The sequence below is a fragment of the Simochromis diagramma genome, unplaced genomic scaffold, assembly GCF_900408965.1.
Source record: "Simochromis diagramma unplaced genomic scaffold, fSimDia1.1 OVJJ01000610.1, whole genome shotgun sequence".
Classification (NCBI taxonomy): Eukaryota; Metazoa; Chordata; class Actinopteri; order Cichliformes; family Cichlidae; genus Simochromis; species Simochromis diagramma.
Genome location: NW_024387063.1, coordinates 434,720 through 450,368, shown reverse-complemented (window position 1 = coordinate 450,368; position 15,649 = coordinate 434,720). Strand labels below are relative to the sequence as shown.

The 15,649-nt window shown below is 38.1% G+C and overlaps 1 protein-coding gene and 2 long non-coding RNA genes across 3 annotated transcripts in view; 1 reads left to right on the top strand and 2 right to left on the bottom strand.

Annotated features, from left to right (window-relative positions):
• LOC120742114 (B-cell receptor CD22-like) overlaps positions 1–15,649 on the bottom strand; it is a 34,099-nt gene that overhangs the window by 11,703 nt on the left and 6,747 nt on the right. The window contains exons 7-10 of the mRNA XM_040045261.1: positions 13,470–13,730; positions 12,911–13,171; positions 12,561–12,814; positions 8,056–8,156 (exon numbers count right to left, since the gene is read on the bottom strand). Of these exons, the coding sequence (XP_039901195.1) occupies positions 8,056–8,156; positions 12,561–12,814; positions 12,911–13,171; positions 13,470–13,730 (877 nt within the window). The remainder of the gene's footprint in view (positions 1–8,055; positions 8,157–12,560; positions 12,815–12,910; positions 13,172–13,469; positions 13,731–15,649) is intronic.
• On the bottom strand, positions 2,413–6,587 carry LOC120742099. Its single transcript, XR_005697761.1, has 3 exons — positions 6,526–6,587; positions 6,288–6,415; positions 2,413–4,932 (listed from the first exon to the last, which is right to left on the bottom strand). It is a non-coding gene; the product is annotated as an uncharacterized LOC120742099 (long non-coding RNA).
• On the top strand, positions 8,166–11,319 carry LOC120742095. Its single transcript, XR_005697756.1, has 5 exons — positions 8,166–8,515; positions 9,213–9,278; positions 9,655–9,810; positions 10,266–10,358; positions 10,653–11,319. It is a non-coding gene; the product is annotated as an uncharacterized LOC120742095 (long non-coding RNA).

Below are 15,649 nucleotides of genomic sequence, written 5' to 3'. Positions count from 1 at the left end.
CAGAGGCGGCAAAATACTGATACTTTGTCCTTATGAAGAAGTGCAGATACTTGTACTTCAGAAGTATTTAAAAATGCTTGATATTTAAAGTACTGTGAAGTACTGATTCAACATCTTTATGTAAGTCACAAAGTACTGAGGGCTCTGAAATGTACTCACAGTTTCTACCAGATAGTTTTGTTACAAGTTTACAGAACCTGGTGCTACATTAATATAATCATAATATAATATGAGTACATGGGAATACTAACTATTAACTGTTCACTGTCTTTATTATAGACAGTGAACAGCTGGTATTGTATATTTACTTTGAACATGTTAAAATAGTAAAACAAGAACAGAAAAAAAAAAGTCAAAAAATACAAAATACAAGGAAAACAAAATAATAATTATAAATAACTTAAATGTTCAAAAAGCAGTAGGAAGAAGCATAATCTTATTTAATCCCGCCCCCTATTCAATATTTAATAACACACTTTTTCTTCCAGTTTAGGCCCTATCCATCATAAACTCTTCCTTACAATTTGTTACGTTTGCTTTTATTACCCCAGTAACACATCGAACCATATGCAAATGTACAGCTATATATACTTATTAGGGGTGCAACGATATTCGTATCGATATTGAACCGTTCGATACAGTGCTTTCGGTTCGGTACGCATATGTATCGAACAATACAAAATTTGTAATTTATTTTATCAACTTTCCTTCTGACGATGCTGTCTGTGTTGAGCGCTCAGTGAATCTGCGTTCGACTACTCCGCCTAGGCTGCACTGTCGAGCCTAGGCGGAGTAGTCGAACGCAGATTCACTGAGTGCTCAACACAGACAGCATCGTCAGAAGGAAGAGCGCAGGGCAAGCTAGCGAGACAGAAGTTAAGCTCTCCTTTTAACATGGACCTCCCCCACCCTTATTCAGATCTGGCGTTTGGAATTATTTTGGTTTTCATGTGACGTATGACCCTGAAGGTAAGCGAGTCATGGACTAAAGTAAAACAGTATGTTGGATGTGCCACGCAATGCTCAATTACATGGGTGGGAACTAGTGTGTTAGCGCAGTTAGCTCGTTAACGTGTTTGCCGTCTAGCCCCATGCACGGGGCAATCCGTGGTAGCTCGTTAACGGAGATTTGCCGTGTTGTGGCGTTAAGGTCATTTCAACGAGATTAACCTGAAAGCACTAGTGGGAACACAACGAATATGACTGCACATTTACGCCGACATCATCCTAGTGCAAAGACAAGTGGAAGCAGAAAAAAAACAAGCAAGCATGCTACTAACTTTAGCCGAATCATTTAGACAGCTGTTAGCACATGATTCTCCTTATATGTTTAATATGCTGCTGAGAATATAGCCCAGAAGAAGCGGATAGTATAGCTTTTATTTGGAAAGAGACATTTCTCTGTAATAAACTCTCTTTTCCAAAGATGAGTGATTCCTCAATCAGATACAGGGCTCGCAATATCGCTAGCCCGACGTCCCGGGGCTAGCGATTTTTTTCAGTCTGTTTACCAAAATCTATCTCTGCCCTGCCCGTCGGGCTATTGTAGGAAGGAAAAATATATGTCAATGCTTTTGCATTCTTTCAGAAATGTAGCTGGGTAATTATGTCATTGGCATCGGTGAGCCACTGTCAATATGTGACATATTGCAATCGCGTTTGAATTTGCGCTTGTTTTTTTGCTTTCACTTTGCAATCGCGTGAACTGTGTATAGAGAGCGACAGCACTGATCTGTGAGTGATGATAATTTGTGCACCAATTCCTCTGACATCGTCTTATTAATCGTTAGCTTACTATGCAAACATGACAAGTGAAATCTCACGCAGCAAGCTTAAACATGTGAGAGGTTGATCGCGCAGAGAATCGCTGAGCTTATGTGAGTGCGTGTGTAAAAGCAGCAGCATATATATTTGACTACGATGACCTGGATGACTAAGAACCTTCACAGACAGATATATATTTTAGTTCTGCTGAGCCAAATAAGACAGGTCAGGGTGAAGAAGTGACAGCCAAAGAAAAGCTTACCACAAAACGGAGAAGTTATGACAAATCAGACTATAAGGCAAAAAGAAAGTGCAGCTTTATGGTTTCATGGACAAAATAATTTCTGTGGCTGCAATATGACGAGCTAAATAACCAGGGCTGCACATAAGTGGTCCGCAGGTGCGCATTCGCTGTCAAAATAAAAAACACGCACAAGGGTTAGGGTTAAATTTAAAAACTGTACTTTTGAGTTAAAATATATATTTATAATTTTATTAAATGACAAATTAAAAAGGCATGAACATTTTTTTTGTATCGAAAAAATATCGAACCGTGACACCAAAGTATCGAACCGAACCGAACCGTGAATTTTGTGTATCGTTGCACCCCTAATACTTATATAAACATATTTGTGTTTATATGACACAAATATGTTTATATAACAACAGGGGACTGTTGTTGTGATTTGGTGCTATATTATAGCTATATGATGATAATAAAACTGATTTGAATTCAGTAGTTTATTGAAATTAGCCTTTACATTATCTTCTGTTAATAACGGTTGAACATGTAATATCTTCTTTTTCTGTTTTTCTTTCTTTGTGGGGGAAGCAGACAAGCTCGACTAAAGGGTCATCATGGAACTCATAACCACGCAATAAACCACAACACCAATATGAAGATTTTTTTTCTTGCTACAAACTTTGGAAAACCTCGCACATGAATTCTCATTTCAGGGATCCGCGCTGCAGTGATTTGAAGCTCTTCTATTAAAAATGGATGCTTCACTTAATGATGTGAACTTAGTTGACTTAGCTGTTTTTTGCTTGCATGAACAAGTAGAAGTGTCATTCAGTCTGACATAAATGTAGCCTAAAATGCTTTTCTCTCATCATCTGCTCAAACTAACAGATGTAGCTCTGTTCCTTTAGCACTTGATGTTTATTACATTCTTAATGTTATTTTAAACTTGTTTCCTCACAGGTCGTCTCAACTACGTGGTTGAGCGTCCCGCAGAAGAAGGCCTTCCTGAGGTCATCAGGATCCTGGATGACTCTGATACCCAGCACGTCAGTGAAGGTGAGTATGGTGAGTATATCCTTCTCTCATCCTCCCCCTCTTCTCATGAACCTTCTCCTTCAACCTCAGCTCTCACCCCCTCAGCAAAGAGAAGCAGAGAAGACATCTGCACTGAAGAGGTAAGTGCAAACAGGTGCAAGGTAAGTGATGACACGTTCTGTTGCCCTCCAACATCCTCAGGTTCTTTTGGAGTCAGACGCTTCTGGGAAAGGCCTTTTAACCTTTCACTTGATGACAGCGACTCTGACTAGGTAATGTTAGAACTTGTTTTTAAACTTTAAATGTTTAGGTTGGCCTCTGCGTCTTGCAGTGTTTGTAAGACACTAACTATTTAAATGACTAACATATTTTTTCTCAAGCTCTAGCTCACTTCTTCTTCTGTGAATAACGGTTGAAGAAGTTCCTTTTTTTTCTTCTTCTTTCTTTGTGGGGGAAGCAGACAAGCCCAACTAAAGGGTCGTCGTGTAAGTCAGCAATAAACCACAACACCAATATGAAGATTTTTCTTTCTACAAACTTTAGATAATCTCTCACATGAATTTTCATTTCAGGGATCCAGGCTGCAGTGATCCCACCCATCAGATTCACATTGATGTGATAGTTACATGTTTGCTCACTGGTTTTTCTCATGTCTGCAGATATCACCAGTATCGCGAGGGCTGGGAGAGGCAGTCCGCACCGGGGGAGCGGGATCACCACCAGCTGCGGTGGAGGATCCGGGTATGTGTGGGATGAGGTATGAAGTTATTACACCGTCAGTTTCATTGACCTGGGCAGCAATGTTTGTTGGAAGTATTTATGTTTTTTTAATGTCTTTTTTCAGGAGCAGCTGGCACAGGGAACAATCCCTGTAAGTAACTCTCTGTAAGGAACACACACACTTCTTTGTGTGTGCATTATAAATACAATTAAACAGCGTCCGACAGTGCTGCAAACAACGTTGGACTGGTGGGTAATAAGCAAGAGAATAATGCAGAAAACTGATTTTTAGATGGGAAACTCTTCCTCAGAGAGAGAGAGCTCTGCATGAAGTGTGATTTTATCGTGGTGGAAGAAAAACAGCCACAGTAAGAGGGAATAAATGACGATGTTTATGTGAAGCGAAATATTGGGGTCTACTTTATATTCCAGCTCTAAAGTCAATGTCGTCTTCACTCATGAAGATTTTTACTGTCCTGGGGACAGGAGAGAGGAGTCTCGTCAGAGGAGCCATAATTTTATAGCTTGCAAAAGTAGAAACAAATAAGTGTTCATTTGAATTCTTGTCTTAGTGATTGAAAATGGTCTCACTTTCTGCCCTTCACTGTTTGTGTCTAAGGCTAAAAAACTACTTTATCTAAATTAAACGTGACTCTAAATATTACATATTTAGTTGTGTGTGTGTGCACACACACGTATTTTATGTATATAGACTTCTTTTCAATTATTACTCATGATATAACAGTGTGCAGACAGGCCCTGCAAGGACATGAGGAGGAGACAGTGATAAAAGGTGTGTGAGGCTGCTACAGGCTGTGGATCCCTCACCAGCTGGAATAAAAAGAGCACAGCTAACAATAACACGTGTACCAGTTGTTCCTGTTCTGTGCTTTTTCCTTCACCCCGAGTACCAACAGGGCCATAAGGCGTGTCAGCCGCACAGGGCTTCAGATTCCCAGCAGTCAGTGAGGAGATAGGAGGAGGCTACAAAGCTCAGAGTAACTTGGGTTAGAGAACCTGGAGCTGGTGGAGTCATAGCTGCCTTTGTTCAACACCATCTTCTCATCTGGCTTGCAGGACATAACAGCATCCACAGGCGAGGTTAATTCTACAGTCATCATTTCCACTGAGTTCAAGAAGGAGTGAAAGTATTCACTGGGGAACCCACTCTGGAAGAGAGAAGTCACAGAACAGAAGAGGGCTTAGAAAGATTGGAAATATACAAGATATTCAATCTGCACTTTAATGGAATCAGTTAAATAGGTAAGCATCAGGTGTTTGGGGTGCTTCACTCATACTTGACTGAATTTGAATTGCTTGGATCATGAAGGTCATAAGTCTGTGACTGGATCAGTGAGTCGCTTTGTCGGTCTGGTTACACCTCCCACAGAGTTCACATCTATCTGCAATACTCTGTCTTTTTATGGTACATGTTGTGTTGCTCGACTTTTTGCACTGAGCTTATTTTTGCTTTTAGACTCCTTAAACTCTCTGTAGCTCCCTGCTACTTTACAGGGTTTTTTCAAATGAATATTTTTAGACATGAACATTAGACCTTGATGCAGTCCACCTCTGTGGTTATACAGTGAGCCTTGCTCCCAGCAGGCAACAGGTTAACAGAAAATACTGTGAAGTGACTGTTGTTGTTAAATGGTGCTGCATTAATAAAACTGTACTGAACTGAAATCAAATCATTGTATAATAAACTTCCCCATGAACTTCTCCAGCATCTGATTTTAACACTGTGATGAAGCACTCTACTCTTAACCCTGACCCAGCGCTCCAGCCCCTACCGGTCCGTGAGTCACTTGAATTTTACAGTGTTTATTTGTCGGACAAAATAAGTCAAATTAAACAGCTGTCCAGTACCTGTGCAACAGATGGTAGTGATGATTCAACAGAAACATCCTATACAACAACTGATACAGGTATATACATAAGCAGAACTGGGGATACTCGTCCCTAACTATAACAATATCCATAACATCACTCCTCTACACATGGTTGTATTTGAAGCTGCAATGCTTTGCAGCCAGTAACACACCCCTTGAAGCAGCACAGGTGTGGGCAGCACCTGTGAAATTTAATTTACTTGGAAGAAGTGAGTTATGGGTTGAATTGTCCATCCTTGTTCTATTCTGTGTCACCATCTTTCTAACCATGCTGAACACCCTTCTCTGATGATGCCTTGCTGTGTGCCACACACAATAGTGCCTTCATCAAATGCACCAGAGTCTGGAATCTCCCATCTCTCCCTAGCATGGCCCAAACCCTGTCAATCCTTGCTTCCTGAGGAAGATCTTCCCTGCCAAGCACCTGGTACTCCACTAATTCTTCCCTAAGTCTATCCAGGCCCAACCGCAGCTGCAGCAGACTTTTCCCTAGCTCTATGACTGCACATGAAAATGAGCAAATTAAGCACAAGTGAGCTGGAGATATAATTGCTTGCTCTATTATTATACTCTGTAACTTCTGAAGTTGATTATTAAACAACTACCACCATCAATTAAAAAAGGGGATGTACCTGAGTTTGGAGAAAATCGATGCCGTGACTCTGGATCCAACACGGTCAGGTTTTGGAGGATGATGTTGTCGAGGGGGAATGCAGTCATCATCTTTGTGGTCACAGATACAAAGAAGTCTCTCACTGCCCTGTGACACATGATCGGATCAATGATTACAGGCATTGTATGATGGATTATCAGTCAGTTAGCTCTTAGGAGGTAAGCTTATTTGGACAACACAATAATCATAATGCTTACTGGATCATCATTGGGACAGAAGAGAAAAGTTCATCCATGTTGTCCTCCAAGAGGCTTTGTGCATGTATTTCATAATAAGTCATTTGCTGAGTGGCATTTGCTCCAACTCCAATAATGCAAATAAACAAACCTCAGTCATCTCTACAGGTTCATTTGGTTCAGTTTTTAAGATGATGCGCTTCTTCCTCCTGGATATAATAAAAAAAAAAAAAAAAACAACTTTAGTATAAATGTTATGAACTTTCAACTTTCAAGCTAAGGGTCTAATGGGAAAATAAAAGAGGGGTAAAGTGTTTGTATTGTTTTACCTCGTCAACAGACTCAAGACAAGTAGAGTAATCAGGATCAGAACCACCAGAGTCAGCCTGATGATATTCATGATTATTATTTTGGATTTCCCTAAAACAGAGACAAATACATGGCAGAGATTTCTCAGCAGTAAGATTAGATTGTTTGCCAGGTGATGCTATTAGTTATTTATTGTCATAATCCACTCATACAAACGTTTTTCCTTTAAAATGAATGAATAAATAACTATTTAAAATATTGTATACAGTATAACAATTATATTAATATACTAAAAGATGCATTTTCTGAAGAAACAGCAGTGTGAATGCTGATAACTGATATTTTGAGCTGAAATGAAATAATTGCTGAATGTTAAGTGAAAAATAAAGAATTTTTCACTTGAAAACAAAAGTGCAGAACGGTTGAAAGCTGAAGTTCACACAGAAGTTGGAAAATAGCCGAACATGTTTAAAATGTGTATTAAAAAACCCAGAGTAATGACAAAAGAAAATTTAGAGTCAGAAAACATCTGAATAAATATTAAAAGTTCATATTCTGCATCTCTGAGCTTTGGAAGACACACTGTCTGAAAGAAAACAACGATGGTTTTGTTTGGAGGTAAAAACAATGGCTGTAGATCAAACACTGTTGTTTTCTTTCTTCAATGCTTAATCAGCATCCAAACTAATTACTGTATAAATGTGTGTACTGTATTTACTTTACATCTGTTATTTTAAGGAGTGTAAAATTTACCTGCAACAACAGTCAGCTGTAAGGTGGAGTTATGAGTACATATGTACATTTGTATAATGACTGAAACTAGCACCACTGAATGAACAATGGACTGGGAGGTCAGTTCCTAGATCATTAAAATGCAAATTCTCACGACCACTGATCAACAGCCATGAGTACCATTCACAGATAGTTGGGGAATGGCTGCAATCACAGCATTGTAAGATGGTGAAAGATGAACCCTTAGGCCCCCTCCTCGATTCAGAGATGGTCTTTCCCTTTTCACGTAAATGGTCTCCTTGACTCCCCGCTCAGACCAGCGTTCCTCCCTGTACAGGATGTGTACATCCTCAATGATTACCTGCTACAACAGTCAGCTGTAAGGTGGAGTTATGAGTCCCTCTGTTGTTGTGGGTCACACAGTAATAACTCCCACTGTGCTCAGGTCTGATGTTGCTGATGGTGAAGTTGTGTCCTGATGCTTTAGGTGAGTCTTCATCCTCCTTGTACCAGGTGTAATTAGCTGCTGGGTTAGCATCACTGCTACAGGTCAGAGTGACTGAACTGCCCTCCACTATCTCAGCAGAGGGACTCACTGACACAGAGGGAAGCTTTCACTCAAAAAAATGAATGAGGTGGATTGTTCAGTGTATATTAATTATTTATTTTCATTTTACTTAAAATATATGTTTTTGTTAAGTTAACATATGTTTTTCTAATCAAGTCTACGTAATTGTGTCTATTATTCAACGTACATAATACTAATGTGTTACTTGATGGCATAACATTTAAGTTAAGTCAATTAGGATCGATATACCTTGTATATCCACAAGGTGGCAGTAATGCAAAAACAGTTGTAATGAAACCGCGAAGAACAAGAAGGTTTCACGGCTTGGGCCTGCTCATGCGCAAGACTTCAAATTTAATTGAAAAACGCTGTTTTGGCGCCAAGTTGCTGTTTCTTTGAGAGGTAAGACCCCTTTTTTCTTTGACTATGTTGTGTAGTATCTACATGTTGAGCATGGTTATATTTTGCGTTTGTCTTACAAGACATGTTATATCGTTTGCGTGCGCTTGTTCTACATTAGTTTTACTGGGTCCTGGACATGCTTATTTTGTAGACTGTGTAAGAAACATTTTTATTGTTTTTGTTTTATTAAGGGATTAGCTACAGGGATTCATGGGGTTATTTTTTCAAGGGGTTATTTTTCCATTTGCTTTCTTGGGATTCCTTTTCTGTAATCCGAGAGTCGGAAATATCGAATAGGATAGCAAGGATAGCATAAAGTGACATTTAAAATCCAAAAAGTCAAGGGCGAAAGCCACTGTGACACCATTGTTATGCTCTATCAGTAATCGGTATTATGTAAAAATGGTCTGTAAATACAGCATGTTTCCTAGCGGAGTTATGCATATCAACATAGTTATAAATTACAGTTTGTGAAAGTACACACTTAAATTTTTAAATAAAATTATTCAAGACATATGAGTGGACAGACAATGGAGGTCGACAGACCTGGTGATAATTGCTTCTATAGAAAGTTAGCACATGGCAGTGTCAATCTCTTGCTTTTCTTCTGAGTAGTATTTTATTAAGTTGTAATTCAAACAATAATTTGCTTCTTGAAATTAATAATGAATTTCTTGTTTTACTTTATAAATTTCAGATCCTGCCTTTACCTGCTCCCTCCTATACTGATGTGGTGTATGTGGTACTGCTGAGCTTGTATGTGGTATGTGAACTGTTATACTTTTAAAAACAAAACTGTTTTATAAACAAAACTGTTTTATAAGTTAAGTTTTCTTCAGTGACCCATCCCATGCCCCTGTTATTTCTTCTCCAGATCTGAACCATTGTAAAGGTTGCAGTTCAGGGGCCTGAGGCATGAAATTATTTTCAGATCAGCTGTGATCAATATTTTTTGGAACTTGATAAATAACAATAAAAGCTGTAATGGCTCCTTTAGCATTTTGTGTAAATGTTTGTGTTAAAATTATAGCTTTAATGAGGTCTTTCTACATTAGTTTTAGTTATTAAAGTATGTATATGTGTACATATAGTATGTATATTTACAGTACAGTATGTTGTGTTTGTTGACATGTTTTCAGGTGGAAGCAGAATTTGTGAGGATTACTACTGCTCCACTTGTTCCAAGGCTTTTTGCGCAACTTGACCAATACACTGACCAGCTCATAAAAGTCTTCAAGAAAAAAGGAGGCGTTGCAGGGAAGAAAATTAGACAAACTTTGGCCCCTGCCACACAGGTAAGTTATTCTGTTGGTAGCAAAATATTATGGCTAATAAGATCATTTTCAAGTTTAAACAGCTAGTGTATGGTAGCTGCACAGTGCACTTACATTTATATTAAGCAAGACAAAGTTTGGTACTCAAAACGTTGGAAAACTTAAATTACCTAAACATATATGTAAAATCTGATCCCTCGATTTAGGTTAAACCAGAAGTGAATGTTTTTATGTTATGTTTTGAATGCAAAAAAGATGATGTATTAGTTTTGTCTATACCTCCATTATGGACATATATAATGTGGTGGAAACCCTGCCCAACAGGTTAACTATTCATGTCCATGTGATGATTAGTTGGTCTTGTGTTCATGTCTATATGTGCAGTGGATATGTCATTCATTTTACGTATAATGTGAGTTTGTGTCATCCTAAAGTATTTCTGTTTTCTCTTCCTGTATCTCTGCCACTCTCTACAGAAGGAAACTATTGAAAAGGGGAGGGAGTGTGTCCTCAGGGCACTACCTTTTTACCTGAATGAAGACCCAAGCATCCTCTTCAAAGAATAATTGGTTGGTAATTTTAGTTTAGTTTTTTATCTGTATTAAACCAAATTTTGAATAACTAATGTTGTTGCATGTTGTAATGTTGTTGTTGTAATTTGCATGGAACCTGTTTAAATGTTTTGGGAAATCTTCTTGTATACCCAAACTATTTATATTCATCGTTGAATCTGTAGTCTAAAATAGTGGCGCACTGGGGTGCATGTTCCTAATATTGTGTTTACTTCATTAAAGGGTAGCTTTGGCCCTTTTTCTTTCTTTTTTTAAAACTGGATGCCATTTTTCTATGTTTTTGTGTCTAAGCTACAGCTGTTCAGAGGGAGCTGGAACAAATTACCCTTGCTCTCTTTACCATCAGAAGAGCTGATGCCAGCACTCCTCCAGCCGATGTGGGTATAACCATCTAGTGTGTCCTGCATGACCTGGAAGACCTGGCCTCTGCATGTGCACTCTTAATGGGTGGGATATATGCACTGAATCTCAGTTAACCTCGAGACTGAAAGCTTTCTTTGAAGTACTTCAGAAGCTCTTCCTTCATCTGTACGTCAGCAGACTCTTGACCAAGATACAGATGCTCAAGAATAAACTGAATGAATAAGCCAACCCTTAATTTGGATGATGAATGTTCTGTCAGATGGACAGAAGTTTTTCGGAGGCTGAATGGGAATAAAATGGTAATTTGTAAATGACAGATAAAGGGAAAATTACATTTAAGAGAAATTTAGAACATTTTGAAAAGTTTGTAAACTACTACAATTTGAGAGATTTTACTCTTGTGGGGGGGCTAGTAAGAGACCATCAAAAGTATTGAGATTTAAAGGATTTAATTGAGAGATGATACTGCACCAGAAATGTTGAAGGGTGGTGTGTATATTAGCGTTCAAGGCATATTGTTATGAGGTGGAAATATGTTCATATTCAGTTTGTGTTACATTGTGTGCATTGTAAAGGTAATTGCAATACATACTAAGAATAAGGGTAAGTTAGGAATGCAGGATGAATGTATATTTTGCGGACTTTTAAAGACGAACAATTGTTTCCATGTTAAAATGTTTACAACTGAAGTTTTTTGCCCAAACACTGGTAAAATAAATGTTGACAGTGGCAAGTGTTAAATGGTTACTGCTGTGCTGTTGCAAAAAAACTGAACGCTGACAAGCTGTTTTATTGTTAGACCATAATGTTGGCATGTTTTGTTAAAGTTTTATTTGGGATGGTGATGTAATTTTCTTTGATTGCTAATATCAGTGGACTGATTATTATTATTATTACTATTATTATTATTATTGTTATTATTATTATTATCATTATTATCATTACATTAATTTTTTTTTAAATTGTGGCTGTTGAGGTGGACACTTCACTTTGCATTGTTAAAGGAAAGCACTTCATTGGCGTTGTGTTACTGGACTGACCCTAAGCAATCATTGCAAATAGCAACTTTGCTATTCATTTTAGACACTAAAAGAAAAAACACTCCACAGACCTTACTAGCATCACATGTGCATAACTCAAGTGTCATCTTATCAATGTGTTATGTGATCTTCAATGGTTGTTTTCTTTTCTTCTATTTCTGGCAGATACAGACATTTAATTTAAAGTCTTGATGTTGCATCTGTCTACATACTGTTAATTACTAACCCTAATGAGCTGTTGTGTTTTATTTTGGACTGGGTTTACACAAATGCTCACTGAATGTGTTGGCAATAAAAGAAATTTTAAAAAATAAGTTGGATGTACTTAATTCATTTGTGTGGAACCTGTTGACAAAATAGATTTATGTAAAACTAATTAATAAAGCACAAGGTGGCTGAAAATATAATATTTGAATTAATCTAACTTAAATTTAACATTTTACTGCCACAAATAAGAAATGTGTTGAAGTAACTAATCTAAACTATCTAACCTGTAAATATATCATCTATGTTCATACAACATAACTTGATTTAGTTAGTCTTAAATATGTCTTGTTAATCTTAAGTAGTTTTTTTTAAATTAGATGAACTAAAGATTTTTGCTTTAAACTAACATAATTCAATTTCGTGGAACCTGTTGACAAAATAATTTTAATTAAAGTCAACGTTTCATTTTTTTGAGTGTTGGAGCATCTAGCAAACATTAAATAAAAAACATGTATATAATCACATTCTATTAATGTTATCAAGTATTATTTTTTTAGAGATCTGCACTGAAAAAAGACTAACATTGAACATCTATGGATAGAGACGTAGAGTTCTTCTGTCCATACTGATTCTCAGACTTGCAGGAATAATTCCCACTGTTCTCCAATTCAATGGAGATAAAGTGATAAACATCCTTTTGTCCTGTTGCCAGTACTTTGTTGTCTTTGTACCAGGTGTAATTAGCTGCTGGGTTAGCATCACTGCTACAGGTCAGAGTGACTGAACTGCCCTCCACTATCTCAGCAGAGGGACTCACTGACACAGAGGGAAGCTTTGGAGGATCTAGCAAACATTAAATAAAAAACATGTATATAATTACATTCTATTAATGTTATCAAGTATTATTTTTTTAGAGATCTGCACTGAAAAAAGACTAACATTGAACATCTATTGATAGAGACGTAGAGTTCTTCTGTCCATACTGATTCTCAGACTTGCAGGAATAATTCCCACTGTTCTCCAATTTGATGGAGATAAAGTGATAAACATCCTTTTGTCCTGTTGCCAGTACTTTGTTGTCTTTGTACCAGGTGTAACTAGCTGCTGGGTTAGCATCACTGCTACAGGTCAGAGTCACTGAACTGCCCTCCACTATCTCAGCAGAGGGACTCACTGACACAGAGGGAAGCTTTGGAGCATCTGTTAATATATAAGAGTTTAATGTAAATTATCAGTGTCTTACACACACACTGTTAATGAAAAAACTAAGTTACATACGTAAAAGAGTACATTGATGTGTTATATTTATTAAAAGACATTCACAGAACAAAAAAAAAAATCCTAAATAACCTTTAGTCCAAAAAAGTGTGACAAAATTGTGTAAAATATAAATAAAATACAAATACAATATATTGTTTTGCAACTCATCAGAACACAGAAAACATACCACATCCTAAACTAAGACAATGTACTTAAAAAATATATTTATTTTACTCACATTTCACATCAATGTTTCTGCTTTCAGATCTCTTTTGTCCCAGGTTATTATCAGCTGTACAGTAATACTTTCCAGAGTCAGAGGGCAGGATGGAGCTGAAAACATGTTGGTTTTGGTACCTGAGAGGGTTGATGACATCCTCCTTGTACCAGGTGTAACTAGCTGCTGGGTTAGCATCACTGCTACAGGTCAGATTCACTGAACTGCCCTCCACTATCTCAGCAGAGGGACTCACTGACACAGAGGGAAGCTTTGGAGCATCTGGAGGAGGAAACATACAACATATAATTACAATATATACAATATATAGTTAGAACCAAATTTTCAAATATTAAAAGGAAAACATTGTAAACTTCCCAAAACGAAACAAATCCGCATTATTGAGGAGTAAAGGAGTAAGAGAAGTGAACTCACACACTGTTAGAATGGAAAAGCTCTTATCCTTTCACAGCACAGTTAAAACTGTCTGCAGGTTTTTCTTCAAACTATATATCACTATTTACTGAGATTTCGATGTAGACATTTGTAACGGTTCTTACATGTGTTCATATACAGTGACTTGCAAAAGTATTCGGCCCCCTTGAACTTTCCCACATTTTGTCACATTACAGCCACAAACATGAATCAATTTTATTGGAATTCCACATTAAAGACCAATAATGTGCAATAATAACAGTGTGCAATACACATACACTTATTCTTCTTTTTTTTTTATTACTAAGTTAATATACTGTGTTGTGTTGTTTGTGTTGCGTTGTGTCATATCGTGTCGTGTTGTGTTATATGTAGTGCCGACGTAGGACAGTTTTCCAATCTCATTGTACTATTGTACTATGTATGACTGTGCAATGACAATAAAGAGTTATCTTATCTTATCTTAATACAAAGTGGTGTACACGTGAGAAGTGGAACGAAAATCATACATGATTCCAAACATTTTTTACAAATAAATAACTGCAAAGTGGGGTGTGTGTAATTATTCAGTCCCCTTTGGTCTGAGTGCAGTCAGTTGCCCATAGACATTGCCTGATGAGTGCTAATGAGTAAATAGAGTGCACCTGTGTGTAATCTAATGTCAGTACAAGTACAGCTGCTCTGTGACGGCCTCAGAGGTTGTCTAAGAGAATATTGGGAGCAACAACACCATGAAGGGATAAAGTTACTGAGAAATTTAAAGCAGGCTTAGGCTACACAAAGATTTCCCAAGCCTTGAACATCCCACGGAGCACTGTTCAAGCGATCATTCAGAAATGGAAGGAGTATGGCACAACTGTAAACCTGCCAAGACAAGGCCGTCCACCTAAACTCACAAGCCGAACAAGGAGAGCGCTGATCAGAAATGCAGCCAAGAGGCCCATGGTGACTCTGGACGAGCTGCAGAGATCTACAGCTCAGGTGGGGGAATCTGCCCATAGGACAACTATTAGCCGTGCACTGCACAAAGTTGGCCTTTATGGAAGAGTGGCAAGAAGAAAGCCATTGTTAACAGAAAACCATAAGAAGTCCCGTTTGCAGTTTGCCACAAGCCATGTGGGGGACACAGCAAACATGTGGAAGAAGGTGCTCTGGTCAGACGAGACCAACATGGAACTTTTTGGCCAAAATGCAAAACGCTATGTGTGGCGGAAAACTAACACTGCACATCACTCTGAACACACCATCCCCACTGTCAAATATGGTGGTGGCAGCATCATGCTCTAGGGGTGCTTCTCTTCAGCAGGGACAGGGAAGCTGGTCAGAGTTGATGGGAAGATGGATGGAGCCAAATACAGGGCAATCTTGGAAGAAAACCTCTTGGAGTCTGCAAAAGACTTGAGACTGGGGCGGAGGTTCACCTTCCAGCTGGACAACGACCCTGAACATAAAGCCAGGGCAACAATGGGATGGTTTAAAACAAAACATATCCATGTGTTAGAATGACCCAGTCAAAGTCCAGATCTAAATCCAATCGAGAATCTGTGGCAAAATCTGAAAACTGCTGTTCACAAACGCTGTCCATCTAATCTGACTGAACTGGAGCTGTTTTGCAAAGAAGAATGGGCAAAGATTTTAGTCTGTAGATGTGCAAAGCTGGTAGAGACAAACCCTAAAAGACTGGCAGCTGTAATTGCAGCAAAAGGTGGTTCTACAAAGTATTGACTCAGGGGGCTGAATAATTACGCACACCCCACTTTTCAGTT